Genomic DNA, 27,392 nt, shown 5'->3' with positions numbered 1-27,392 from the left:
TCAGCATTCTGTACGACGGACGTCGACACGACATTTTATGAACGAATTGGCAGAGTAGACCTTTTAATCCTTACCACGACTTTGAGAAATCGCCTACCTCCTTTTTTTAACCCGTGACCGCCGCCGCCGCGACTTTCAACCTCCGTCAAACACCGCGAGAACCGAGCGAGCGAAGACTCCTCCTCTCAATCTCAGAAAAGGTCTTGGAGCATTCATCTGAGAACGTACGAGAAAAACAACAAAATGTCGGCCCTCCAGTCCTTCAGCAAGTGGCTGCACCTGAAGCAGTACCAGATCGAGGTCACCTTCAGCGTGTACATCTTCACGCCCCTGGAAAAGTTCATCTTCTGTACGTTTCTTCTACCCTCGCTCTTCGTCTCTGAACCCTGTTCGCGACGACAAACAGCTGCCGCCACCTCTCCTCTCGCAGAAACCAGAAAGATCCGTCCGGCTAACAAACCCCCCCTTCTTGCAGACACCGTCCTCTTCCTCCTCAGCAGCTTGACAATCATCGCCACCGTCCTCTACCTGCCCCAGCACATCGCCTTCCTCATGAGCCGCGCCTGGTTCTACATGCACGGCGACCCGATCGACGCCGTCGTCGAAACCGTGGTAGATGCTGTCGAGTTCACAAAGGCCGCCGTCGAGAGCGTGCTGATGGCCGAGAAGACTGGTACGGCTGCGGCCGCGCTGGCTCAGCAGACCGTCGAGCTCGTCAAGGAGCTGTAAAGACTCTCTTCGCTTCATGAGGGAGGGGCTTGTGCATCCCTTGCCCTGCAGGCAAGTCGGCAACTTTCTATGACATGAAAACGATGCATGCCGAATGAACGAACGGGAGGAGAGTCAGAGAACGAACGAGGGAGTGGGAGAGGAGGATCTTAATGGCGAGACATGGACGACCGGACCGCCCGATGAAGAGCTCGAAGGGCGTGTCGCATGTTGAGCGCGGAAAATGTCGCTTATTCGCTTCTGATGCGGGCGTTTCATTGGGGGTTTCTTTTTAATATGAACCAAGTGCATTCAGTTCAGGTTCGGATACGAAAAGGCATATACATATACATACTATAAACTCGCATCACATGCGGCGACGCGTGTCTTTTAATTCATATCCATTCATACATGCATAGGACTCGGATCTCAAGCGTCTTATAGGTGTCTACTAGGGTATCAACGAGTGCTTTCAAAACGTAAACTTCATTTCATTCATTCATTGGACCTGGACGGCGCGCCTAATCCTGTGAAGCTGTATACGCGCAGGGAGCTATCTTCACCTGCGATGCCTAACTCGTCTGTGCTGCTATCGCTCTTTGATGGTCGCCATGCGAGTTGGGAAACGGGTTTCGGGAGGCATAGGCTTTGAAGTGAGAGGTCAGCTACCATGTTCAAGTTACACTAAACAGAGTTACGAGGGGAAACTTACCTCGACGCAAGCTGGAGTGTGTCGACCGGCTGGAAAGTGTCAGGGGCCAGCGTGCAAAGAGAGATCTTGCCAGACTCGGTGCCGACGGCAAGGACAAGCTCACCACCGGCACCCCGACTGCCGAGGAAGTCGACGGCCGTGACGGGCCCGTCAAAGGCAATACTCGAAGCCAAGGTGAACTCTATTTTGCTGACGCCTTGCTCATCCTTTGCGGCCTCTTTGCCAACCCAGACCTTGGCGTTCTTGTCACGTCCCGCCGTAACAAACACCCTACTGCTATTATCATCACTCAGCGACAGAGGCGCCCACGCGGCGTCGAGAATCATGCGCGTGTGGCCCTTGGGGTTCGCCTGGAGGAGGGAATACTGCTGCCCATCGCTCCCGCGCTCGAAGACGGCCCACTGCCGGTCTCTGCCCACGCTCAGGAGGAAACGGTCGTCTGGGGAGAACCGCAGCCTCGTGACGGTCAGGGTGTGCGCCGCCAGCGGTGGCCTGACCTCGGTCCAGCGCTCCGTCTCAAAGACGCGGATGACGGCATGGTTGAGAGAGCTCGCCTTGCAGGCGCTGGCGATGAGCTTGCCGTCGTGGCTGGCGGCTAGGCAGGAGATTTCGTAGCCGTGGCCGTAGAGCTTCTCCGTCTCCGGCCAGAGAGTATGCCGCGAAAGGGACTCTTCAAAGGGCGGGTGGTCAATGTCGAGCATGGACTTGCGAACGACAGTGGCCGGGTCAACGGCCTCGCGGTCGTACTGGTCGTCGGCTTGTACTTCCTGGTCGTCGTCGACGGCGTCAATAGCCTTGTTGGAGAGGCCTAGCACGGGCATGTTGGCGCCGTCTGGCATGGATTCCGTGGGTGCGCCGCTCTCGATTCCGCCGAGGGTCTGCAGCATCTTGGCGACGGCGCGTGGCTCGCTGAAGACACGCATGAGCTTCTCGTCTGCGCCTGAGACGAACTGAGAGGCGCCTAAAGTGTCGATGCAGTTGAGGTCGTAGCCGTGGATCTGGGGACGGGACATCTCATGCCACGAGCGGGCGCCAGTCACGGCATCACCGCGCTTCCAACGGGCGTGAAGACGTGTTGTCTGATCCGAACTCGTGGACACAAGGTAGTCCCCTTCGCGGGACCATGCGATGCCCGTGACGGTTCTGGTGTGGCCGCTGACGGCGATGGCGTTCCTCCACTGGTCGCGCTCGTTGTCGTAGACCCAGCGACGCCAGCTGCCCGTCCGGCCCAGGCAGACGACGGACTTGCCGTCGGGTGCCCAGAGACCTGTCCAAAAGCCGCCGATGCTTCCCGTCGCCGTTGTCGCGCCCTTCTCTCTGCTGATCTCGCCTAGCCTGACCATGCTGACCCAGATACCGGAGGTGCTGTCGGCCTCCCACATGGCGAGGGAATTGTCTGCGGAAGTGGAGAGTAGCTGGAGCTTGCCTTCGCGGCTAGTGAACCACTTTGCGCTGTAGATCCAGTCTTCGTGGCCGAGAAGAAGGGCCTCGAAGGTAATGGAGAAGTCCTTGCCGGCGGATTGAAGCCGGTGTGCCTTATTTGAGGGGGACTTGCCCGGCAGATAGGCACCGCTTAAGGGATCTGAGCCTTCCGCAGCGAGTGATGGCAACTCCTTGCCCAAGTGCAGACGCCAGAGTCTGACGTACTTGTCTTGACTTGCCGAAGCGAGGAGCAGGTCACTATTCGCCTCTGTCTTCTCCCACGTGAACTCCAGGGATCGTATCCAGCCTTCGTGACCTGATAGGGTAGCCTGGAGCTTGAAGTCGGCGGTCTCATCGTCAGCAGCGGCGACGAATATTTGCACAAACGTTTTTGTTCCTGCTGCGGCCAAGACAAACACATCTTCGGCCTCGTCGAGTGCTGTGAGAGCCAAGCATAGGGGGAAGTACTTGGGGGCGGTTTTGATAGTCTGGCGCAGCTGTAATTGGCTGCCGTCAAGCTTCCAGATCTTGATGGTTGCGTCGGCAGCCCCTGAAGCCAGAAGAACCTGCTTATGGGTCCCCTTGGACCGCAGGATGGCGATGCAGTTCACGGGCGCCGAATGATTGTGGACCGTCTGAATGCACTCTCCTTGGTTCGTCTTTGAGTCCACTGCCCAAACCTTGAGTGTTTGGTCATCTGAGCCACTGATGAGGAGCCTGCGATCATCACCGTCCACTTGGGGCAGAAATTTGACTGCTTTGACAACCTCCTTGTGCCCACTTAGGAGGGTCGTAATACCCTCTGCACTTCGTGACTGATTCATGAATCGTCAGCATCAATCCATCAAGCAGCGGACTGGGGAAAGGGCTTACAGACGGCGCCCACAAGGCAATGTTGCAGTCAGCGCCAAAGGCAAGAAGACCACATGGGCTCCAGTCGGCGACCGCAGTCTGCCTGTTGGCTCCTGTTGACAGATACTCTATTGAGGGCTGTGTGCCAGCCATATTGTCTCTTTCTCTTCGTCTTCTTCGTCGTCGCTTGGAGATGCTGCGTCGAGGAGTGACTCTGAGGGTTGACAAAATGCGGCGATGTGATTGGCTCACGGGTCACAAGTCAAGAGGTGAAGTTGAAAATTTCTTAGTGGAGGCGGGGCATCTCTCTCGGGGGGCGCCTGTTTGCCTGCCCGCCTTACAGCGCTTGAGCCGCCGCACCGTTGGCTCCACAGGTATCCGGTAAGGCTTGCGCTCCCCATCGGAGCCCCTAGCCCGACTGCCTGATCCGTGGGCTCAGTGCCTTCCCCTCCCCCCAAACACTAGACAGTGTACCTAAGGTATGGAAGATACCCCGTGCCTTACAGACGCCTGACGTGCCATCCATCCTTCCTCCCATTGCATCTTTCTCACTCTTGTCCGTGCCGTGCCGCGATTCAATCTGACAAGCAAACAAACTTTATTACCATTACATCTCACATTCTTCATCTATTCTCCGACGTCTCGCAGCTGCCGGCACTTTGGGTATCGTGGGAGATTTATAGTACCAAGCCTCGCAAAAGAAAAGAAATGGCCGCAGAAGCTGCAGATGCGGGGGAGAAGATCGCCGTCGTCGTTGAGTTCTCGTGAGTCTCTATTCTCCGCTCACCTCTCTGTACTCCCATCTCTCTTCTATTCCATCCTGTGGCTCAAGCAAGGTGTTTCTTCTGGACCGGTACCGTCTCCCGGACTTTGGCCTGAGACCTTTCCACGCAGGCTGACGGGGTCGATCCGAGCATGATTTCATTTGTATCTTGCATAGATCATTCAGGTACGAATGCATAACTGACGTGGTACCTGGCGGGCAGCGGCGGCCTGGAGATGCTCTTCTCTGATCAGCGGCGTCACGCTCTCTCCATCCCGGCGGTGAACAAGGACGGCAAGCCCGCAACTATTGCCTTTCTCATCAACTATCTCTGCGAGAACACGATGAAGGACTCCAGAAAGGAGCTTTTCGTCCTAGATGGTCATCTGTACGTCTTAGAGTCGCATCACCCACGCGCCGTCCCCATCCTTGGGCATATCTTCATTTCGGCCTCGCCTGGCTCTCTGTTTCCCTTATTCTCACCCCAATATTGCCTGTCCTATGCAAGCCGTATATCGCCACTCTGCAGCCTTTCTCAAAATCTGCGATGAACGTGCAGAGTAGCTATATTGGATGCAACGCTAATGAGGTCTCTCTAGTCGCCCTGGCATCCTTGCCCTCATCAATGACGCAGACTGGGAGCTTGAAGGAGAGGAGGCGTACGAAGTCCAAAACGGTGACAATATCCTCTTCGTCTCGACGCTTCATGGAGGTTAGATGGAGAGGGGGGCGTGGGTGACCTTTCTTCGCTGGCCAATGACTTCTCCTTTCAACATGAGGGGCCCTGCAAGTGTTGCGGCCGTATCTCTGGGTCCCTGGAACTAGCAGTATGCATCCTCCCACTCTCAAGCCTGCTGCCTTTCCCCCGGGGTGCGGCACCGATAGAACGACGTTGAAACTCAGACGCCCTCCCCCCTCTCGCTTCGTGCAGCCGTATTGCATCGCATCGCATCGCCTCGACTAGTCTGCGGCCGTAGCCGTTGACCCGGCGCCTCTTCTCCCCCCCGGCCCCGGCGCAGCGGGGAGATGCAACTCGTGCTTCCGCCGTTGGTCTTATTACACTACTACAACTACACCACAACCCTATGGATACATCCTTCGCCTTGCGCGCCGTCGACGCAATGAAACGTCCCGGGAGATATTCACCCCTGGCCCCCGCTGCCCTGCAACTGCCACCACCTTGCTTGCCGCATGTCTCGTGGCCGCATCGTGGCGGCAGCTCTTCACCCCTCGTGTTCCCCTTGCACCTTGGCTTGGCTCCCCCGGTCGCCCCGAGTTGCCTTCGCCATCATCTAATCTCTCCTAGTGAATAACGGTATGCAACGTCGATGATGACACGCCTAGCGGGATGAGCCTCCGGGAAGCCTGTCAAAGTCGCATGCCCTGCCGCGCGCCACCCTGAACTATCACGAAAGACGAATAGCGCAACTCCGGCAAGATTAGGAAGTCTGTTGGCGCTACGCAGGGCGAATGTCGATGGTCGGGGCGGTCAAGGGTTTGCGTCCAATTATTCATTAGCTTTGCGGCCGAGAAGATGGAGGATTGGACTGGATCAGCGGGTTCCATATCTGTACATCGACGCTGCTGCACCGTAACGGGCAACGGAAATGTGCCACAATGCACCTCTAAACGAGGCCTTCACCAGGAAGCTTCTGTTGAGCCGCCAGCCACAAGCCCAGCTCGCTTGCTCGCAGCGAGGGGCGCAAGATTACCGGCCCCTCCCTCCTCCGGACCCTTCCCCCGGCGTGCGGGCACTTGAAGACGGAGGCGGTGAAGAAAGAAGGGGTCCGTCACGGTGATCCGATGGTGTGCATTTGCAGCTGTGATGATGCGGCCCGGCAAACCCTTCCCCTCGCTCTCTCTGTTTGGGGAAATTTGATATGCTGCGCACGTACATTTGTGCTCTGCGCTGCACGTCTTCGGCTTCCCACTGGGCTGCAGGAAAAAGCAAATGGGGACAGTTGCGTCCCGCGCGTGCGATCCTAATGGCCCAGATCCGCTCTCCACCCTCTCTCTCACACACACTCTTCCTCTCGTCTATGTATGTACGTATGGATACCAAATAATTATGAAGGGGACCAGACAGGGAAGAAAATTAAAACACACAGGCTCCATATGTTCTCGAAGGAATCAAGGAACTCACGCCCCTTCTGGAAATACGCACGTAGCTGTAAGACCCCCACACACATGGCAGACACTTCTCGTAACTTTTGCTAGAAATGGACGAATACCCTCTTTTCCTTAATTCCTTGGAGATGTCTCTGAATTCCCAAATGTCCAAGACTCCCAACATTGCTACCGTCGTACCTGTGGAGAATCCCCTACCTACATTAACGCAACGGCACGAGGGCCGGTTCATAACGTTCTTCTACTAAGCATGTCGGGATATAAGCTATGCCCTGTCCAAGCTCAGGTGAGAACGGCGCTAGAGACACGACCTTTGTGGAACGTAGGAATGGGGTGAGCGGAACGTAAATAGCAATACAACTGAGACTAGCTTGCTTCACGCCTTGCAGGAGCTGGGACCTTCTGCGGTTGCAGTTTACTATTTACCAAGACTGGTGCTGCTGTTGGGTTGCCTCTCGCCTGTCGGCCCTTCTCAGGCGGCTGCTCCAGATCCTGCTGGCGGTTTCTGTGCAATGCTACTCGTACCATGACGAATAATGTAACAGCAGGATGTGGAACCTTTTCTAAGACTTGAGGGTAAGGAACACTATGGCAATGGAAGTATATTTGAATATCATGCGGAGAGTTGTTTGAGGGTCAGACATGGGGAGAGATATGAGTCGTCCGGTACGTGCTGATTTCTCACGTTACACAAATGGACTTGGCTGTTCGGCAGTCGTTTGTTTACTTACTTTGATGTTTGATGGAGGGATGAGTGATGTGGGAAAACTCGCATGTAGAGGCGCCCACGTGAGTGTTTGACGCGAATGGGACAGATGGTGGACGAAACAATTTGAAGTTCTCATTACATTGTTCATAGAAGGCGACGTTTTTCAAAACAATATTCGATCAGTTTATTGATTATAAGTTGATTTTTCAAGAAGCTGGGTCGTATGCAATTTATAATCCCAGAGGCATAGCGTATAGTGTCTCCTATGGCAAGCCGTTCATTTGTTGTGAAAACTTGCAACTGCATGTAATTTCCTAGAGAGAAGCTCAGCTAGAACTCTACTACTGGTTTCTTGTTGCTTGGTTGTAGAGGCTGAGTTCGAGCAGGAAACAGATGACAAGTCGAGCACTAGATTCTGGCCGGCAATAATTGTATACCCTTTAGTAAATCACTGCAAGCTTCTCTTGGATATAGTTTCCTTAGGGAAGTATTTACTGTGTGGCAGATAATAAAGGTCTTTGAACTAGAGCAATCCAACCACTACCATTATGGTTATCAACTAGCCTAAAGATTGATTGTGGAGTTCTCTTTAATAGTTGATACTAAGTGTCAAATCTCACTATACAGCGCCTAATCAACACTGGAAAATCATTTTGGGAGTAGAGTTGCTCACTAGACTGCGAGATCGAAGAGTCTCTAAGTCTAACACTCGATATTTTGGTGTCTAGGGCCTTGTAAAGTTAGTAGTATTGAATTACAAAGACTAACAAAGCTTTCCTTGGATCTAGTAGAGATCTTATTTACATAACACATCAACTGCATAACCCCAGTCATAGAACATAAGATAGAGAATTTTTGTTATCTGAGAAACATTCACTTTCTATATTAGTTCTTAGCCATTTCCATTTAAATATCCTCTTCATGAGTTGCTGGTCTCACCGTTCATATCAGAAGTTGTAGCTAATTACCAAGTCACATTACTAGAGTCTAACTACATTTTCTTGATAATCACCTTCCCCACACAAAGGTTCCCAGCGCCCCATGGATAAGAACAAACCTATTCCCAGTCTCATCTCATGCCGAACCCGTGACATTGAACTTCTCAGCAAACGGATCCCAACTCGCGTCCGCATGCCTCTCATACTCCATCAAATCAGCAATCGACGCCGCCTCCTCCCCGCCATACACCTCTGCGATAAAAGCCAGCGTCGCGTCGATGCCCGCAGACACACCCGACGAGGTCCACACGTTGCCGTCGACGACCCACCGCGCTTTCGCCACCCACTCTGTCCGCGGCCCGTGGACGACGGTGCTCGCCCACGAGGCCTTGTTCGTCGTCGCGCGGCGGCCGTCGAGCACGCCGGCGCGGGCCACGACGGAGGCGCCGGTGCAGATGGAGATGAGGTAGCGCAGGCTCGGGTAGGTCGTCTTGATGTAGGCGATCGTGGCGTTGAGGTTGGGCGAGCGCGTCCAGAGACCGCCCGGGACCATGAGGACTTCAATGTCGTCTGGGGCTGTTGCGTATGTGTGCGTCGGGAGGATTTGGGGGAACTGTGCGTCCAGCGGAGGTCGTTCACGTCAGCATTGGGCGGTCGAAACCTCGGTACGGAAGCTGATGCTCCGTCGGAAGAGGGGAACCGCTGCTTCGACCCCGGAAATAACAGAAAGAATCAGGGGGTCGTCACTTACGAAACTCGAGTTTTTGGCGTTCATGGCAGCGGAAACGGGCTCGACGGTGACGGGGTCCATTGTCTCGGAGATGAGATATAAGTTCATTTGGTGGTTCTTGGCCAGCAATCCGAGGGCGTCAAGGGGTCCAAAGACGTCGAGCATCTCAAAGGCCCGGTTGATGATCATGCCAAAGTTTCTCGGCAGGGTTTTTGGCGTGGATGTAGGAGATGATGATGTCGCGCTGGTCGTCGAGGGGCGAGGGATGCCTTTTTGTAGACATTGTCAGTACGAGGGCCATGTAAATTAATCCACCGAGAATTCATAATCCGAACTGCAGTGAAGAGGGAACCACTTACACTCTCTGACCTTAGAAGAGGTCTGAGTTCCATTTTGTGCTGCGGTCATTGTGATGAGATAGACCAGTAAGAGCCCAATCACGGAGATGGAGCGGCGAGATGAAACATGGGAGAGAAGCATCCTGACGAAGGGATATGATGATGTATAATCACCAAACGAATCAACATCAACATATGGAATTAACAATGTTTCTCTTTGCGACCCAGGGACATTTCTACCGGGGAAGAGCAAGCTTATATCGCGACGCGCGCTGGGACGTCCTCCCATGCTTACATGCCTTTCCGTGGCACCGGGAAGAGGGGTCCCTAACTTCATTTTCCGAGAACTTACCCCTAACACTTCATCTAAATGTTTCCGGGAACAAAATCCGTAGATGAGGGGCGTTGTTGGCAGTTTGCCCTAAATGCGCGTCTTTCATTCCGTCCGTCATCAGTGAGCCGGGGTTAGGGTATGACCATGATGTTGTGCAACTATCTGATTGGCGAAATGTTTTCCAGAAAGGTTGCTCGCTGATGTATCCGATAGATCAATTCGTTCAATCTCTAAGGCGGCACATCTAGATCCGCTGCTAGTAAGGATCGAATGTTTTCCAAGTGTTTGCTCAGAGAGGGATGCAGCTTGAACCTCTTGGCGCGCTCTTTTGAGAACATTACCGGATTGGGTAATTTGCTCAAGACCCTTGAAACTTTTGTGAAGTACAGTGACTTTAACGACCTAGAACTGGATCCAGGAACCAGGAATAAGTATAGACACATGAGCAAGTATTGTTCCAAGTATGATTGATTGAAGATTAGACGTTTTCGTTTGAAGGCAAAACATAAAAGCGCTCTAAAGAGAACCCCGCCTGATAATTACAACACCCCAGTTTCCCATTTGTCCAATTCACATGCTCCAAGTTGTAGGTACTCCATTATCTTTATTCATACCCCAATTTCAAACAAACGTCTCCACAAAGCGGTGATAGAAAATCATACCTAGCCAGCCGATGACTGGAAACGCAGCCAGCCTCCGAACCCAGTCGAACCGTCTCTTACCCTTTGCAGCAACCCTAGGTCTCTGAGTTGGGGCCGGTGCAGGGGTAACGATAGGTTTCTGGGCAACGGCCACGGGCGCCACGACAACTTCTTCCTGTTCTTTCAACGTTTTCTCCACGTCACTTTCCATAGAAGCTGCAGGACCACTTTTCTTCGGCCGGAGGACGAAGCAGGGCGCATTCTTGGTAGAGACTTCACTGGTCACGGCGCCCAAGCTGACTGCCTGGCGCGGTACACTGGCCTTGGTCACGAGGAGATAAGGGCTGCCCTCCACTTCGACGACGCAGTTGTGCCACGGCGTCGGGATATGCAGCAGGTCACGGGAGGTCATTGGCGTACCGTCCGGTGAGAGGCCCTCGACGGCGCGGACGACGGCGGGGTCGAAGAGTTGAATCCCAAATTTGGGACCGGCGTTGTTGTGACTATTAGATTGAGAATCATTAGAGTCGAGTACGAAGGCGCAAAGAGAAATGTTTGGAGAAGAACGTACGCATGAATAGAGAGACGGACGTGATTAGGAAGAAGCAACTCAACTAGGTTAGAGTATGCTTGGTTTCTCTGTTTCATATAGTCAGCGATCTGAGACAAAAGGGGAAGCACAACGTAATATCATTGGTGCAGCAATTTCAGCTTACCATAATCATCTCAAACGCTACCTTGGGTGACAACTTCTTCCTCTGACTTCGCGTCATGCCCAGAGTGAAAGGGTGAAGCTCGAGGTCCTCCAGCATGAACCTCGAGAACCCACGATACAGAGCTAGGATGGCCGGGTTCTGCGACTTGATCTTGGCTCGCACCGCAGACTCTTGGGGCTGGCAGCCAGCCATGAGGATCCGTCTGCAGAGCTCTGCCTCTAACGTCAGCTTCGTCTCGACGTGGTGCTCTATGCTGGGGATGTTGAGATCTTGCGACAGCGACGGGAGCTTGTGCTGCGACTTTGACTCATTGAGTTCAAACAGGTCGACGAGCGACTTGAAGCCGATTCTGTCAGTGTTGCCTCTGCTGATGCCGACTGCGCGGTTCATCTCCTTCAACTGCTCGCCGTACACATCGACATCTACATCGTCGACTCCGACTAAGTGGGAGATGTCAGATTATATAGATCGTAGAGTTGCTTTTTCGTCACCTCCCATTTCTTTTGTTGGACTTACTGCAATCGCTAAAGACGTGACCGTCACTGATAATCCACATCTTGGCACCGGGCTCGTACACCCTCTCAATAGCCTCTACAAACTCGTGAAGCCGCTCCAGAGCGAGCTGCTCCCCGCGGTCAGGGGCTTTTCCGAGGACCTTGTTGGTATTTGACGATTTACACGGGAACGCAGGAAGACAGAGCTCGATTCTGGCATGCTGCGAGGTGAAGTGTCGAACACGCTCCGTGAAATACGCTTTGCCGCTCGCTTCCCACTGGTCGTCCTTGCCCTGATACCTGAGAAAGCTATCAAACAGGCATACGATCTCGGATGTGGCGTCCATTGGGGAGGCCGTAGAAGGGCCACAACTCATATGCTCATGGTCGCGGATGGCAAAGTCGGCTTGGTCTAAGAGCAGTTGGACAAAAAAGTCATCAAACTGTGCGCTGGCTACGTTTTGTTGAGACGTAGCGACGGCGTCGATGATGAAGCCCGCCGTCGTGTGTGAACCGCTCCGTTGCATCTCATAGAGTTTCGAGCCTTGAAACGGCCCGTCGAGATTTGTGGACACGCCTTCGCTTGTTGTCGTTATCGTTTCTCTTGCCGTCTGAAACTTCTGGCTGTGGAGTTTGTGGCTGATGGACGACGTCCAATGCTGCTGCACGCAGGCTTTCTGCGGCCCGGTGCAGTACAGCAGCTGCCCTTGCCCGTCGTGGACGAAGGCGGCTTGGAACCGGTGAAAGATGGAAGTGCCGTCGTTTGAGAACTCCATTGTGAAAATAATAAAGAATTAAGAATATGAGTCGTTTGATGTTGGAATAGTGATTAGGGAACTATAGAGAATCTTGGTGATGTCGTGGCTTGTTGATTAGGTAGGGAACCTAGTGGTTTGTCGACGAGGGGGTTATTATAATACTAAACACAATAATGTGATCGAGGGACTCTAGGAAGCACCAATACTTCTAGAAGTCTTGATTTGGGGGCTTGATTAATCCGATTGGACGCTGCTCTGGGTTCATGTGGTACGATTATGTTCTGATAGGTATGTTGCGTGAGAAAGGAGTCCTCCTCCACCTCGAGGAATATTAAGGTGGGCTGTGAAATGTGTCCGCCGTACGACCAAGACAGACCCAAGAGGAAAACGAGGCGTTGGTATGCGTTTGTGCCGCTTCAACGCAGGTGGGATTACTGTCAGCTCAACACAAGAAGGAACAAAAATAAGACAGATGTTGCTGGCTGTAGATACACAAGGAAGCCCCGATGGTTGCCGAAGGAAGGAAGAGGGTTTAGCAAGAAGTTCTTCAGCAGAAGGAGGTGGCGGGACAGGGGATGATGCCTTCCTAGTCTAATCCACAGGTAGGTTGCATATATGGGATCACCGAAGAATCCTGAATTAAGGCTTTGCCCGACTTGGGAGAAATGCGTGAGAAGGAACTAAGATCGTTGTACATGTACAAAGTGCAGCAGCAGGACTGGGGCCAATGCTTGGTAGAAGAGAAGGAGCTATCCGCAGTTTGGGTCTTGGGGGCATGAACAAGATGCTTGTAGCGGGCGGCATGCGGATGAACCGAGGGAACGTAACTTTTTCCTTCGTTCCTCCTTTCTGGGGCCCTTGGTGCTATTTTTTCTTACTCGCATTCGTCCCTTTGCTGAGAAAGACCGAGTTCCTTAGGGTAACACAAGATATCCAGGTCTTGTGTCCCCACCGAGCTGTGACCAGGTTGTTCAGGCCCATTGTTCTGTGTACAGGTACGAATACGCTGCTTGGGGTGCATACTACTTACTTCGTACACAAGGAAGGCCATCTGATGATGGGATTCCATGGTCAGCCCCTCGAGAAGCAAGCAAGGATTCAAGTATCCATGGAAAGTGGGGGTACGACGGGGCGTTTGCCAGCATCGTTCAACGACCGTTGTCGTTGGTCGAGAGTCGAGAGGGGAGGCCCAGTCTAGATGTTGGAAAAGACGTGTCTCCAAGAGCAATGAACAAAAAACCGCTGTTCGGCACAGACCAAGAATAAGTCAAGGCTTCTGATCCGAAGGAACGAACACGACTAATCAAATCCCATTAACATCACGCCATTAAGATCACCTTGGGGCGAAGGTAACAAAACCAAGGACACTCCACTACCTTAAAGGACCAGCCGTGCGGAACCTTCGCGCTAAAAAGCAGCAAACCTTACATCTCGGTCTTGGGTTGCCATATTTCTCTTAGCTCAAAAGCTGTCAGGCCATGGCGTCGTCGTTGTTCATTTTCGAAGACTTCGGTAAACTCACAAAGGACATGCTGGCAGGGGTTATGAAGGGAAGGGCAGGGCAAAGCCAAGGCACGAAAGTCCGAAGGCTGCGCTTCCATGGGCCGCATGGCGGTCATTTCTTGCGAAAAAAGGCAACCGAATGATTTTCCCACAGAATTTACCGCCCCGGTTCCTCACGCGCGAAAAAAAAAAAAAGGTGGTTCCCACTCGAGTGCAAATATTTATTTGTACTTTGCAGTTTGCATATCCGCAGCACAGGCAGGCAGCTTGCTGAGATTCCGCAAGATACCGCAGCGAGCATACGCAGTATGCACCGACTATGGCGCGGCTTTCTTGGCGTTGGATTGCGGCTTTTCGAAAGTTGGAGTTGCATTCGGGTCGACGTGAGGTTCTTGGACATAGTTGCTTTCCATTGGGTGGATCGGCATGCTTTCTGGTGCATTTGGACGAAGATCGAAGCGGCCTTCTCCAATCATGCTTGTCGATTAATTTAGAAGCGTAGCCCCTGGTTCTTAATTATGGGGAACCGAGAGTTCGGGCAGGGATGATGCGGGAAGTACCTGTTCATCGGAAAGTAGCGTCTTATTATCACTATGATTATCATACTTTGTAACCCTATCTAAACCCCCAGAGAGCAAATCAAAACTCAATCTACCCAAAACCGCCCGAACCCGCGCATCACCCAGGGCCGACTAGTTCACGACTCTCTTTTCATCGTCAACCCTGTCTGTCAAAACCAGCCGAAGTGCTCGAGGATAAAGGGGACCGGCCTGGAGAAAAAGCGAACAAGAAGCCTTTCGTCAGCGCTGAATTTCTGGAAAGAGTGGGGAACTCGGTCTACCGCGGGGACATAGGCAGCAACAGGCTTAAACTTACCGGAGTCTTGCGGTCAACCCACATCGGGTCCAAAGCGAAGGAGAATTCGCGGACCAGCTGGATCAGGGTGGTCCTCATTTCCAACATTGCGAATTTCTCTCCGAGGCACGCGCGTTTGCCTGAGATAGAGTCAGCAGGTCCTTCATGGTAGAATGATTCACCACTCTTTCTTTGGAGTCTATCTTACCACCATGAAAGCTGATCCACTCCCCCCTAACCCGACGGCGGCGGTAGTTTTGCTGAATGACTTCTGAGGATGATCCCCACCTGCAAACATGAGCCTCACGATATTTCAAAGGATGTGCACTTGTGAGACGAACCGTCCGGGGTCAAACTTGTCTGCTGTGGGACCCCACGCAGTCGGGCATCGGTTTGTTGAGTAGCAGTGGTAGCCGACATATGTCCCTTTTGGGATTACGACGTCGCCGCCTAGCAGCGCCGTCTCCGCAGCCTTCCGGTTGATCAATTGACCAATGGGAGGGAACAAGCGCAAGCACTCGTAGATGAGCGAGGTGAGATACGGCATGTCTTCTTTGGCCAGATCTGCTGAAGACTTGGCATCCTTGGAAAGGATTTCTTGGCGCAAAGCCTCTTGCGCCTCCTAACCCCCCACCAGTCTTGTCAGCAACGAATGCACGCGTGAGACGGCACGGGCCTGGGCAGGTTTGCTGACTTACAGGATGTTTCGCCAAAAGATACAGGCTCGATATCATGAGCAGCTGTGGGTTCTCTTGACCGGCCACGAATGACACGGTGAGGTTGTCGAGGAGCTGCTTCTCATCCCACATGCCCGATGCTCTGGCGTCGAGCATGCGCTGGCCGAGTTTGTCGTCGGATTGGTCTGACAGGGATGATGTCTTCTCCATAGGCATGTGGTGGCTCGCCTGCAGCGCGCGTTTGAGCTCGTTCTTGAACAGGCCCACAGTGCGTCGGGCCGCCAAGCGAGACTTGAGCGGCAACCTGTCGAGGAATGGAAAGCTCATAAAGATGGGCTTGAAGATCTCCCTCTTGACCGCCGTCTGGAGGAGATTGATAGGAGCATCTGCCCTGTCGAGTGCCTACGACGAATCGGCTGCGGTCAGCACGCTGCGAAACACCCCTGCTAGATTCGGTCTTGTCGTGGGGGCCAGGGCGACTTACATGCAACTTCGTACCCAAGACGGCTTCGGTGAAGTTGGAGACGGAATACCGCTGCAACAGGTCCTGCACAGCAACGCCGCCGCCTCCGCTGCCTGCCCGCTTTTGGGATTCGCGAAGGAGACGGCACAGGCTGACTGCGTTGCTTTCGATGATTTCGCCATCGAAATTCCTCTGGAGGCCTGGCTTGATGACCGACCGATAGTTCTTCCAGACGTCGCCTCTTGCCGAGATAACATTGTCGCCTGTTTCCGAGTTAGAATTTTTCGAAGCACCAAGGGTGGCAAAGAACACTTACCAAGGAACTCTGCCAGGACGCTGTGTGGGATCTTCTTCTGGTTGCCGCTCTTCTCGTACAAATCCTCGTCTTTGAATATTTCAACCAGATACGAGGGACGATGTACCAAGATGTTCCATTGCGCGCCAAAGAAAATTTTGACTGCTCCATGAGTACGCAGCGGCTTGTCGATGTACTGACGGAAAATGTCCGACTGGTCAACGTCCTTGAAGAAGGGAATGAGGGCTACCCAGAACGGTATCGCCGGGATGTTTTGCGGGTATCTAGGAGGCAAGAGAAGAAAGTAGTAAACGAGTCCAAGGAGCAGCGCTCCGAGGAGTAAAACCTCTAGCAAAAATAGTAGCATCTCGTCGTGAATGGCGTCTGCAATTACGGTGTAAGTCAAAGCTGCGACAAAGAAATAACAAGCTTATATGTTCAAGGGCCGATGTTCCGAGGAAGCGAGAAAGAGCAAAAAGCAACGGTAGCACTTACAAGGGTCAAGATGAGACCATCGACAAGACGGAAGCAGTCTTCCTTCCTTCTCCTCAGCCCTACTCAAAGTAAGGTAGCAGAAGCTCTAGCTGCCTAGAGATGACATGCAGGAAAAGGCTACAAGACAGGATTAGGAATCACGGTCAGGTAGGTATGAATAGAGGCTTCGTCGTCTTCTCGAAATAGACCGCAGATGCGCGTTGGTGGTGGAACATGGAACATTGCGTTTGTGCCTCCGAGACATCAGACGTTCGTCGTACAAATTTGTCTGCAGACCTAAACTATAGTCAGCGGCACGCCGGGCTGTGTGATGCCCGGCGCATCGGTCAGTCGCACCAGACAAAGTCAAGGACAAAAGGCCACATCCTTGGGAAGGTTCATTGGCCGCCAAGCGGGCCTGATGCGAGTTGTGATGCCAAGAATGACCAGACAAGGAATGGAGGAAGCAGAAGATGCAGCGAGAGAAAGAGAGTTTGATGAGGTTCTCTGGACTTTCCCAAGGCGGGTTGGCGTAAAGTGGACCGGGGACGTGCCTTCAGGTACGTATTGCGACCGTAGAGGTACCGGTACTTTGGGCGGAGCCTCCCCGCATACGCCCGCCAGGGAACTGCGGCAGTGCCCCGATGAGGATCCAGCAAGAGCTGACCGAGTGGGCCGGTGTTGGACGGGCCCTTCCTGATCACTGCCTTTGACCTGGACGGAGTACGTTACTACCTTGCGTGTAAGACTGAGAAGGGCTCGCCCAAGAAGCCAGGGGTTTATTAAATGGACACTGAATCGTTCATACATACCTTGCATTTCCTAGTGTCCGTACACAGGATCAGAAACAACGGTAATCACCGGAGCAGTGCTGCTTCATTTTATCGCTTTCTGACTTGACCGCCGAGTTTCTCTTTCTTACTCCTTCGTGCCCGTGGGCCTGCCTCCGAGTCTCTAGTTTTGAGTATCATTTCTGCATCGCTTTGTTCAAATATTCTTTGTCAAAGATGGTTAACTCCAGTCCATCAACTTCGGGCACGACGACGCCCACTAAAGATCACATAATGTCTTCACAGGAGGTGCCGGCCCCGGCTAACACCAGCACTACCACCGCCAGCCAGCCGCCGCCGCCGTCGCCTCCAGCCCAGTCCGCCGGGGATCCAGAGAAGAAAGCCGGTGCCCCGCCGGCTTACTCGGCCTTCTCGCCATGGCGAAAGCGCTTCATCCTCATCGTTGTCACCGTGGCCGGGTGTTTTGGGCCTCTGGCCGGCAACATCTACCTCCCTGCTCTGCCTACCTTAGAGAATGAATTCCACGCGAGCGCAACGGCCATCAACGTTACCGTATCCGTTTTCATGCTTACCTTCGCCTTCGGTGTATGTTCCCCAGCCTTTTCAAAACCCATACTCAAGATAGCACATGACACTTACACTCCACCAGCCACTATTCTGGGCCAGTTTCGCCGATTGGAAGGGCAGGAGACCACTGTACATTATCTCTCTCTCCATCTATATTGTTGCCAATATTCTTCTGGCTGCAGTACCAGCCAACTATGGCGCTCTTGTATTTCTTCGTGTCGTCCAGGCCTTTGGGTCTGCGGCTGTGGTGTCGATGGGCGCAGGCACTGTCGCCGATGTAAGTTCCTCGAGAGAATTTACCACACACCAACAGCTCACACTACTAACCCAATTCTCAGGTCACTCCACCCAAAGAGAGAGCATTCGCAATGAGCATCTTCCTCCTTGGCCCTCAGCTCGGCCCTGTCCTCGGCCCAGTGATAGGAGGCGCGTTGACGGTGGCATCATGGCGCTGGATCTTTGGCTTCCTTGGTGAGCCTTTCCATCCTCCCAGCCCTTATCAAAAAAAAAACCATACTAATTATACTCCACAGCCATTGCCGGCTTCGTGCTCTGGATCATCATCATCCTCATGCTTCCAGAGACTCTGCGCGCCAGGGTAGGCAGTGGCAAGCTGTACTCCCAGTCTAGCTTCATCCTCTTCCCTCCAAAGCTGTCTTCGCCTCTGGCACCAGAATCGGAGAGAGGTCCCCCGCCTCCCAAGCCAACTCTGCTCATGTACTGGCGTCTCTTCAGCTACCCACCCATCGGCATCGTGTCCTTCAACACCGCCATGCTCTACTCGACCTACTTTGCTATCGCAGTGCAGCTGCCCACTGAGCTCGCCGACCGCTACAACTGGTCCAGCGCAGGCGTCGGCGCCGGTTTCATCGCCGTCGGCGTCGCCATGATTGCGGGTTCCTTAATAGGTGGACGCTTTTCGGATTGGCGGAGAGCGCGCGCAGTCAAGGCGTCTCCTGACAACACCGTCGATCCCGAAAATAGACTTGCAGACCAGATTTGGGGTGTCATTGTTTGCGCCGGTGGATGTGCCATGTACGGGTGGTTCGTCGACATCTCACTCCACCCCGCCGCCGTTCTAGTTGCCACTTTTCTGAGTAAGTTCTTGTCCTACATTGGGAAAGACGGTTATGTTTCTGCTTCCCATCTCATGTGAACCCGAGACTGACGTGTGTGACTCTTGTACAGCCGGCTTCGGGATGAACTGGGTATTTGTGGCCACGACGGCCTTTTTGACCGAGTGCGTGGCCCAGCAGGCCGCAGGCGCCTTTGCGCTCGGGAACATGCTACGGAATCCCGGTGCTGCCATCGCCGCCCTTGTGATCCCTTCTCTCGTCTCCAAGATGGGAAGTGGATGGTGTTTCACAGGACTCGCATTGTTGGACTTGGTCCTTGTCGGGTCTGCTGTAATAGGTTAGCCCACCCTTAGTCGCGTCTTGGAAAGCTTGTATGCTAATGGTGTGTCTCACAGTACTACGAATTAAATCACCGGGATGGAGGGCAGCCCGCAAAGCCAAGATGGCGGCGATGGCGGCAGCCAAGCAAGGTGGGCCGAAATGAGTTTGACGAATAATGACGAGCGTCAATGGGACTAGAGCGCAGACGCTCATGAAGGAGAGTCTAACATAATTACTGTCTAATGTTTATACAAAATTGATAATGTTCATTCTAAATGATCAACGCAAGTTTGAATCAACGAGTTTTTGTATTATGCAAGATGACAGGTGGACTACTTCTCATACGTAGCAATAATTCTGTCCGCCATCGCCGGTAGCGTCTCTGCCACAACGTCCATCTCACCGAAAATCTCTGGCAACGCCTCTCCCTCCAGAGCAGTGCAGTATGCCGCCTTGAATCTGCGAGATGTCAGTGAGTCCAATGCAACACAAAGATTAGTGAACTAGTAGGTCGACTTACCCCACAGTCTTCGCCGTCGACGCATCCCACAAATGCGCCGCCGCAAACCAAGGCTCGCACCCATCAGCAGACAACTTCTTCAAGATAGGCGTATACGCCTCGGGAGTCGGCTTCGCCAGGCCAGACGAATCGCACGAGAGCAAGTTCTCAACAGGCATCTCGACCCCGCCCCTCGAAAAGTAGCCACCGACGCGGGCGATGTCGCCCGCCGTGAAGCACCACACCGTAAAACCCGCGGCGCGGAGCTTCGCCACGCACTCGGCGGCGCCTTCGCGCAGCCGCAGGCTCTTCCACTCGCCAATGAGGTAGTCGACGTCCTCGTCGCTCGCGAAGGCGCGCGGGTCCTCGATGCCGGCGTAGTGCAGGCAGCGGTAAAAGAGGGCGGTGAAGACCTTGTAGAAGACGACGTAGCGGCCCGACATGGAGAGGTAGGTGTACTCGCGCTCGGCGACCTCGAGCCAGCAGCAGCCGAGGAGTTTTGGCTGGATGCCGCGGGCGCGGAGGCGTTCGCCTAGGCGCTCGTCGATTGCCTCGAAGAGGTGCTCGTATGTGACGAGGGTGCCGACTACGTCGAAGACGACGTTCTTTGGTGGTGTCATGGTGGGGGTTGGCTGATGTGTGTTGCGTGTGTGTATGTGTGTGAGAGAGTGCTGTTCCAAGGATGCCCGAAAGAGGTAGGTTCGGGGATGATTATTGGATGGTTACACGATGCAAGGGGTTGATTCAGGGTGTGTCTGTTGGCCCGAGAGGTCTATACCAACACGATGATGTAGATTAAATATGAGGCTTATCACGAGGCGTTGCATGGGTCGCGCCTTTATGGAAGGCTGTGCTTCATCTTGGAGATTTGATGTTGTCTCCCCGCACGTGTAACGAAGTGCGGGGAGTTCGGAACAGGCATCACGCAGGTAGAGTTTCCGGCGCCGATTCCCGGTTCCCTATCGACTCTCTTGATATTCGATTGGGCCTCTTTGCCGGAAAGGATACACGGGTTGCTGCTTGGGGGAGGAAAACGTTATCAGGCTTGTTGTATCTACTGGGACACAGCGGATGCTGGGATGCGACTGTGAACGTTACGAGGGGACTCGAGGAAGAAGCGCCGGCCCGGTGCACTCCCACGTGTGCTGACGCTTTGCTGGCCGAAAGCCCATGGCTGTAGGGAATGCAAAAGACCAGCCATGGGTGGTATTCACACCGACGATGTGGAACATTGCAGCGGACGAATCCGACGCTAGACCGGTCAACAATCTGGGGAAGTTGAGCTTGGCGATAGGAGGAAGTCAAGTGGACGTAAAGTGGAGACAAACCGCTCAGTCTATTTCGGATCTGGACAGCTCATCGCCCAGGGAATTTTAATAATGAGTAAATCTCGCAGGACATCCAGCATTACGTTTGCCAGATGGTTATCTCGAACGCCGGAGCCGGCCTCATATACATACTGTTTTCCGGCAGCCAGTTTTGTCGCCGGTGTTTGGTTTGCCTTACCCGGCTTCTTATCGAGTCAACTGATATGCGGTTAAAGACGACAGAGGGGGGCTGTGGGGGTGGAGACTGGGGACCTTTGTCGGATGCAACGTCAAAACGGAAAGATAAGGACGGACAATGGATGTCCGAAGTGACGGATCAAAGCCGCTATCGGTATGGTTAAGCCGGAGAAGTCATTGCCAATTTACTCCGTTCAGAACACTCAATTTCTCGAGAGAAAGACTTACCGAGAATCATTTTCGATGGAGCATCAATATAATAAAGTGAACTCATTGCTCAGGTAGTCAGCTGCCGTAAAGAACTTCGACAGAGCATTTCCGAAAATTTCATTCAAAATAGAGAGTAAAAACAGTACATGTCTATCAAATTGCTCAGTTATTCATTGTGCTTTAAAATGAAGAAAAAAGCTTATGGATTAACAAGTCACCTCATTGTGTTTTAATTTATTTTCATTTAATAAAATTGACAACTGTCTAGTTGCAGAACGCCCTCACATAGAGCGCAAAATCTATTCGAATTCCCAAATAAAGCATACCATATGCAAGATAGGTTATCAGAAAACATAGACATTGAGTTGGTGTCTGGTGAGGAGATTGATGGAATATATTGTTATGATAAAGACTCGCTAGATTATATGAGATATCTCAAAACTAAGCCGATTCGTCTTGGTATCTACTAGGACCTACGCAAATGATGGTGCTTAACATGCTCGAGGCTCTTTCCGGAAAATGTCTACGCTACAACGGCTAATCGAACCAATGACTACAGGATTTACAACAAGGTCAACTCTAGTGGGTATGCTCCCTGCAATGCGGCTCTAATATGACACTTTACATGAAATTAACCGACTCTACAGTTTTGCCGGCGGCTGATTGACCGACTTCCAACTCTCAAGAATGGAATTCCTGGAACTGTCCAATCTCGCTTGAGAAGCCTGGTAGACTTTGGGGATACCCGTAGTCTTGAACTCGGACTGCTCCATAATCATCGATGCTACTCCCTTAGCCGAGAGGAAGATCTGCGGCATGCCATGGCCGTTGAACCCGGCAATGATGAATTGTTTCTCTTTTCCGGGAACGACGCCGACGTGCGGCAACCCGTCTGATGAGTATCCCATGACTGTATTGTTGTCAGTCACTGAAATCATATTTCGAGTCCGGCTGAATAGGGGCCAATCAACTTACTTCCGGTCCACACCTTTGACGTAGTCGCGCCGCTGTCTTCCCATCCGCGGAACACACGCTGCATATATCCATCAAAATGCGTCTTCGCCGCCTCAATCAACTCGTCATCGTTGACCTTGTTATACCACGCCGATAAATCATGATAATACGAGGACCGCGCACCGCCGACGACGATGCTTCCGTCGAGTCGGGGAATCAGATACTCATACTCCGTGTCGGACCACCGGATGATGACCGAGTGAGGCAGCAATGGCACAGGCGTCTTGCCGGGCGTGATGTGGCTGCAGATGCCGCGGACGGGGACAATCTTGTCGGCGAACTCGGGCAGGATGGACGACGTGTAGCCGTTTGTCGCGTACACGATCTTTGCGGCACGGACGGCGCCCCGCCCCGTGGTCAGCGTCAGGTAGCCGTCCGCGTCGGGGGTGCCGGTCACCGCCTCGACGGGCGTGTGGGTCTGCAAGTTGACGCCGGCGTCGAGGGCCTTTGAGAGGAGGGCCAGGATTAGTTTGTATGGCCAGACGGTACCGGCGGTATATGATAGGCATCCCTTTACTCCCTTAACACCTGATAGCTGGTGGTAAACAGTTAGTAGCTGAGTCTAAAGCGCGGGCCGCAGCTCAACTTACTTGCTCCGCTTCGGCGCCGTCGGCGTAGTACACGTCCTTCATTACGGAAACGCCAGCTTTCCTAAGCAACTCAACGTTTGCCTTCATCTTATCGCGGATACTCTCTGACATCAAGGCATCGACTGCCCTAGTCAATACAAAGTCACAGTCAATGCCTTCGGCTTCAATGGTCTTCTTCACTTCCATGAGGTTCTTGGCCTCGAACTCCGCACATTCCTTCGCAGTCTCGATGCCATGTGTGGAAACGAAACTTGCGGGACGATTGTACGGATCCGGCTTCAGATGGCCGCCTATACCATATCTCAAGTCAACAAGGAAGCTCAATTGAGAAGACATGACAATGATGGGGCTGTCAGACATACCATTGCGTCCAGTTGCCCCGGAACATGCCTGTCGGGCCTCAAGGATCAAAATCTTTGGCGGCGCAACACCACGCGCCTTGCACTGGTCGAGGATGTGGTATACCGTAGCAACACCTGCATAGCCTGCACCAATGACTGCAATGTCAACTTCGGCTGGCAGCTCTGGGGTAGACCGGTGATCGTCTAGAGGGTGCGGGGATGACCTCCAGAAGGAGGTCGTGGAGTTGGGGACGGGGAGCGGGGAAACGGGCATGGCTGTGTGACAGGGTGTGTGTTTGTCTTTCTTGGGGGAGAATCAGACACGAGATGTTGTGAGTGACTGTTTTCAGCTGCACGAGATAGAAGTGGGAGACCAAGCCGCCGCGTCCGCCGTTATAATTAAAGGCTCAAAAGCCTCGAGCGCGGATGTTCCATCACGGTCCGCACCAAGTAGGCGAGCGCCGGGGGTGGGGCGGGGCCGGGACGGGAAACCTGTCGGGAAAGCTGTTCCGTCCGGTGAGCGGACTCAATTGTGCCTCCTTACTACCTTACTCGTAAAGTCAAGGAGGGCCAGGGAGGGGACCGAAATGTTCAAAGGGTAAAACAACTGACCGGCCCGGTCGTTTGCGGGGAACCCCCGTTTGGGTATGCGTTTCCGTAAAGTTTATCAGCAGCGATCCTTCAATTCTCGGCCTCTTTAAAGCCCATTCAGATAATCCTCCACCACCTAACCCAGGACAGCGGTTGCAGCACAACCCTTTAGAGTTATCGACCGGCCCGGTCAGGATATTGGGATTAGAACTCAGGCGCGAAAAAAGGCCCGCTCTTCCCATGTGTGTCCCATACATATCCCAATCCCTTGCGAGCATGACGCTGCTTATCTGCGTATCTCCATGTTGGGGTGGCTGACAGATAAACCGGGGAAGCACCAACTACCGATAACCACGATAAGCCTTTACTGGCTCGGTGAGACTGGGCAGGCCCCGGAAGATAGGTAGACAAACTGACACAGTAATCAAGCAGTAGGTCTACGAATCGAACTGTCCAACATGGCTGTACCCAGTGATCCTTACCCAACCCCAGAATGGAAACCATCATCCGCACTGACTAGTTGAATGGCTCTCTGGCAAACTACAGCCATCCTGGAATGAACCAATGGCAGCCTCTCTAATGATATGACAACACCCCTATATACAGGCCAATGCCAGGCCCATCGACTCATCCCCAGACTCGACACCCGCGGTCTCTAGCACGTCTCCAGTGCTCTCTTCAAACACCATGGCAACTACACAGACAAAGGACGACACCAAGACCCCCGAGACGACTAGCTATCCCGAAGCGACTGACCATGCCGCCGGCACCAGCTACGTGTACGATGAGGGCGCCGTCGAGAACGTCGACGAGGCCTACCTCCGGGCCTCCAAGTCGACGAAGTTCTACAGAGGCGTGTTGTTCCAGATGATCCTTTTTGGAGCGTAAGTAAAACTTGTCTTGGGACAAAGTCCCGAAATCAAAGGTTCGAATTTAATGTCTTCATGTAGGCTGTCCTTCGTCGGTCCTGCCATGTCGGACGCCATCTCTAACCTCGGGGGTGGTGGTCTCTCGACACCATACTTGGCCAACTTGGCGACTGCCCTCAGCTATATGGCCGGCTGTCTGATCACCGTATTTGGCGGACCTCTGATCAACAAGATTGGAATCAAGTGGTCTTGTATGATCGCCGCCGTCACCATGCCTCTTGCTGGTTCGGCCTACTATGTGAGCGCAAAGTACTCGATAGACTGGTATCTTCTCTTTGCAAGAGTACGTCATACCCCTTCCTGCACTCTGACTATGTCGCTCTGGAGCTAAGTTGGTACACAGCTCCTTGGGGGGTTCACATCTGGTTTCCTCTACGTCGCCGAGACGGCTGCCATGCTGTCGTATCCGGAAGCAAACGACAGAGGTTTCTACCTGGGTAAGGAAGGTTCTGGGAGCTCTTTGGGTATGCTTGTGTTAACAAAGTTGGACAGGTATCTGGTCTGCCATGAGAAACTCTGGCAGTGTCATGGGAGGCGCCATCAACTTCTCGACCAACTACTCCAAAGCCAATGCTGGTGGTATCGCGTGGTCCACTTACTTGATCTTCGTCGGCTTCGGTAAGCACCCTTCGCCTCATGCCCAAAACTGACTTGGCACATGTTCTAACACGAATCCCTGACAGAATGCACTGGAACGATCTGGGCTCTCCTCCTATCTCCCACCAGACGCGTACGACGCCGCAACGGCGCAAAGATCCCCATGGCCAGCAGCATCAGCTGGAAGAGAGAACTCATTGCGTTGTGGAGACACTTGCAGCGCCCGAAGGTGAGCACAGCCAGTCAACCCCTAATGACTTTGACGAAGTATTGACGGCCCAAACCCTTAGACATGGCTCATGTCCATCCCGGCCTTCTACTCCTTCTTCTTTGGCGGAACCATGGGCACCTATCTCTCTCTGCACTTCTCCGTCCGGGCCCGCGCACTTTCGTCGCTGATTACTCGTGAGTAACTCTCCTTCGTCTTCTAATCACCGTCATTTCCCGTATCAAGCTGACAATTGCATCTGATAGCGGCAATCACCATTGTCATGGTCCTCGCCTACGGAAAACTCTTGGACACGTCCCGCTGGTCACAAGCCCGGCGAGCGTGGATCTCTTTCTTCTTCTGGGTCATCCCCCAGGCCATGTGCTTCATCTGGATCGGCATCGAGTACAGCAAGTTCGGCGGAGGCAAAATCGAGGAGGCCCTCGACTACGAGTTGTACGTCGTCCACCATCCCTGTGCCCCTTCTCTGACTCAAAGCATCGCTAACAGTATCGCTTCCAAACAGGCACACCAGAAGATGGGCCGAAGCTTACCTTCCCTACCTAATCATGTTTTCAACCGGTTACTGGACCCAATTGTCTCTCTACTGGATTCTCGGCACCTTTTCCACGGACGTTGGGTCCTCTTCCCGCTCGGGTGGTCTATTCCGCGCTTTTGAGACGGCCGGCCAGGCCGTCTCGTACGCTCTCAACTCCAAGACCAGCGCCGACCCTAGAATTCCTTTCTATGTTAATGCTGCACTGATGGCTATCACTATTCCTTGCATGGTATTCCTCATCAGGCTGGTTCCGGAGGCGCCTGCTTCAACGGACATAGATGCGGGAGATGTTGTTGAAGATCAGGCAGAACGGGACCCTGATAACAAATAGAACATGTCTGCTTTCTGACTTTACGGATTGAGAGCGTGGGATCGGCTGTTTCTATACAACGTTGAGGTACCATAGGAATGATGAAATGAAGCATTGACTACCTGAAGCCTCTGACACGCATCAATGCCCCGGTGAATGATTGTACAACGCTTCTTGGTCTTGCAACAGTTTTATTAGAGCACACTTGAACACTTGATTCGCAATTTGCGACAGAATAAGGGGCCTTCAAGATATCCCGCAATTCGTAGGTTCTCTTTTGCGACACCCCACCCTTACAACTATTACTTTATCAATCGACCTTGGCCGTACTTGGAGAACGTCAAAGTCCAAGTTCACAGTCAGCGCATTCAGCTCGTTGTGTCATTTGCGGGCACACTTTTTTCTTCTTTCTTTTACCAAGATCTTGACCTGTACTGCTTGTCAGATCGACGAAGCCTTACTAACCTACGTGGAAGCTGTCAGAAGTCTTGATTTTTTGAGACAAAGTGGACATGAGCTTGAAGGGTTGCAATAACACATTGTATCAATCAGCTGCGTCAGAAGATTTATGTTGTACAAAATTCTTAAAAGCTGATCATGCAAGTTTCGTTTTTGACCGCAAGTCTAGCCATAGACATCCATCGGGTTCCAACTCTCAATCGGAACTATGCTCTTCTCAGCAGTAACATAAGACGGAATATGCTCAGCAAAAAGATCGCAAAAAAAAAAAATAAGAGAATAGAAATTTGGGAAACATAAGAACGAAAGGAGCAAC

General features: G+C 52.9%; 10 protein-coding genes across 10 annotated transcripts; 4 read left to right on the top strand and 6 right to left on the bottom strand.

Annotated features, from left to right (window-relative positions):
- Positions 1 to 243: 243 nt before the first annotated feature.
- On the top strand, positions 244 to 729 carry CABS01_08639 (uncharacterized protein; the record flags this gene model as incomplete). The annotated part of the gene is made up of 2 exons (XM_060541998.1): positions 244 to 349; positions 476 to 729. 2 exons carry the CDS (start codon positions 244 to 246, stop codon positions 727 to 729), a joined length of 360 nt encoding a protein of 119 aa, XP_060400888.1.
- A 474-nt stretch (positions 730 to 1,203) lies between these two features.
- Positions 1,204 to 3,847, bottom strand: CABS01_08638 (WD repeat domain-containing protein; the record flags this gene model as incomplete). Its single annotated transcript, XM_060541997.1, has 3 exons — positions 1,204 to 1,354; positions 1,421 to 3,657; positions 3,716 to 3,847. The coding sequence occupies 3 exons, from the start codon at positions 3,845 to 3,847 to the stop codon at positions 1,204 to 1,206; spliced, it is 2,520 nt and encodes an 839-aa protein (XP_060400887.1).
- Positions 3,848 to 4,402: 555 nt separating this feature from the next.
- Positions 4,403 to 5,174, top strand: CABS01_08637 (ubiquitin-like modifier 1; the record flags this gene model as incomplete). The annotated part of the gene is made up of 3 exons (XM_060541996.1): positions 4,403 to 4,458; positions 4,681 to 4,845; positions 5,057 to 5,174. The coding sequence occupies 3 exons, from the start codon at positions 4,403 to 4,405 to the stop codon at positions 5,172 to 5,174; spliced, it is 339 nt and encodes a 112-aa protein (XP_060400886.1).
- Positions 5,175 to 8,367: 3,193 nt separating this feature from the next.
- On the bottom strand, positions 8,368 to 9,369 carry CABS01_08636 (DJ-1/PfpI family protein; the record flags this gene model as incomplete). The annotated part of the gene is made up of 3 exons (XM_060541995.1): positions 8,368 to 8,844; positions 8,983 to 9,230; positions 9,321 to 9,369. The coding sequence occupies 3 exons, from the start codon at positions 9,367 to 9,369 to the stop codon at positions 8,368 to 8,370; spliced, it is 774 nt and encodes a 257-aa protein (XP_060400885.1).
- Positions 9,370 to 10,254: 885 nt separating this feature from the next.
- On the bottom strand, positions 10,255 to 12,260 carry CABS01_08635 (pyoverdine/dityrosine biosynthesis protein; the record flags this gene model as incomplete). Its single annotated transcript, XM_060541994.1, has 4 exons — positions 10,255 to 10,777; positions 10,846 to 10,913; positions 10,991 to 11,430; positions 11,507 to 12,260. 4 exons carry the CDS (start codon positions 12,258 to 12,260, stop codon positions 10,255 to 10,257), a joined length of 1,785 nt encoding a protein of 594 aa, XP_060400884.1.
- Positions 12,261 to 14,437: 2,177 nt separating this feature from the next.
- Positions 14,438 to 16,402, bottom strand: CABS01_08634 (cytochrome P450; the record flags this gene model as incomplete). Its single annotated transcript, XM_060541993.1, has 7 exons — positions 14,438 to 14,515; positions 14,622 to 14,740; positions 14,809 to 14,888; positions 14,942 to 15,222; positions 15,299 to 15,679; positions 15,762 to 16,003; positions 16,057 to 16,402. 7 exons carry the CDS (start codon positions 16,400 to 16,402, stop codon positions 14,438 to 14,440), a joined length of 1,527 nt encoding a protein of 508 aa, XP_060400883.1.
- Positions 16,403 to 17,573: 1,171 nt separating this feature from the next.
- Positions 17,574 to 19,427, top strand: CABS01_08633 (major facilitator superfamily transporter; the record flags this gene model as incomplete). Its single annotated transcript, XM_060541992.1, has 6 exons — positions 17,574 to 17,885; positions 17,950 to 18,144; positions 18,206 to 18,338; positions 18,401 to 18,964; positions 19,056 to 19,280; positions 19,339 to 19,427. 6 exons carry the CDS (start codon positions 17,574 to 17,576, stop codon positions 19,425 to 19,427), a joined length of 1,518 nt encoding a protein of 505 aa, XP_060400882.1.
- A 169-nt stretch (positions 19,428 to 19,596) lies between these two features.
- Positions 19,597 to 20,383, bottom strand: CABS01_08632 (haloacid dehalogenase-like hydrolase; the record flags this gene model as incomplete). Its single annotated transcript, XM_060541991.1, has 2 exons — positions 19,597 to 19,723; positions 19,785 to 20,383. 2 exons carry the CDS (start codon positions 20,381 to 20,383, stop codon positions 19,597 to 19,599), a joined length of 726 nt encoding a protein of 241 aa, XP_060400881.1.
- A 1,736-nt stretch (positions 20,384 to 22,119) lies between these two features.
- On the bottom strand, positions 22,120 to 23,697 carry CABS01_08631 (FAD dependent oxidoreductase; the record flags this gene model as incomplete). Its single annotated transcript, XM_060541990.1, has 4 exons — positions 22,120 to 22,388; positions 22,454 to 23,027; positions 23,083 to 23,372; positions 23,445 to 23,697. 4 exons carry the CDS (start codon positions 23,695 to 23,697, stop codon positions 22,120 to 22,122), a joined length of 1,386 nt encoding a protein of 461 aa, XP_060400880.1.
- A 1,004-nt stretch (positions 23,698 to 24,701) lies between these two features.
- Positions 24,702 to 26,638, top strand: CABS01_08630 (major facilitator superfamily transporter; the record flags this gene model as incomplete). The annotated part of the gene is made up of 8 exons (XM_060541989.1): positions 24,702 to 24,898; positions 24,965 to 25,226; positions 25,287 to 25,380; positions 25,436 to 25,561; positions 25,627 to 25,769; positions 25,831 to 25,945; positions 26,015 to 26,204; positions 26,275 to 26,638. 8 exons carry the CDS (start codon positions 24,702 to 24,704, stop codon positions 26,636 to 26,638), a joined length of 1,491 nt encoding a protein of 496 aa, XP_060400879.1.
- Positions 26,639 to 27,392: the final 754 nt, after the last annotated feature.

The sequence above is a fragment of the Colletotrichum abscissum genome (genome assembly GCF_030869225.1).
Source record: "Colletotrichum abscissum strain IMI 504890 chromosome Unknown Scaffold_20.1, whole genome shotgun sequence".
Lineage (NCBI taxonomy): Eukaryota > Fungi > Ascomycota > Sordariomycetes > Glomerellales > Glomerellaceae > Colletotrichum > Colletotrichum abscissum.
The sequence above is the reverse complement of the archived record's forward strand: the minus strand, read 5'-3'. Positions and strand labels throughout refer to the sequence as shown.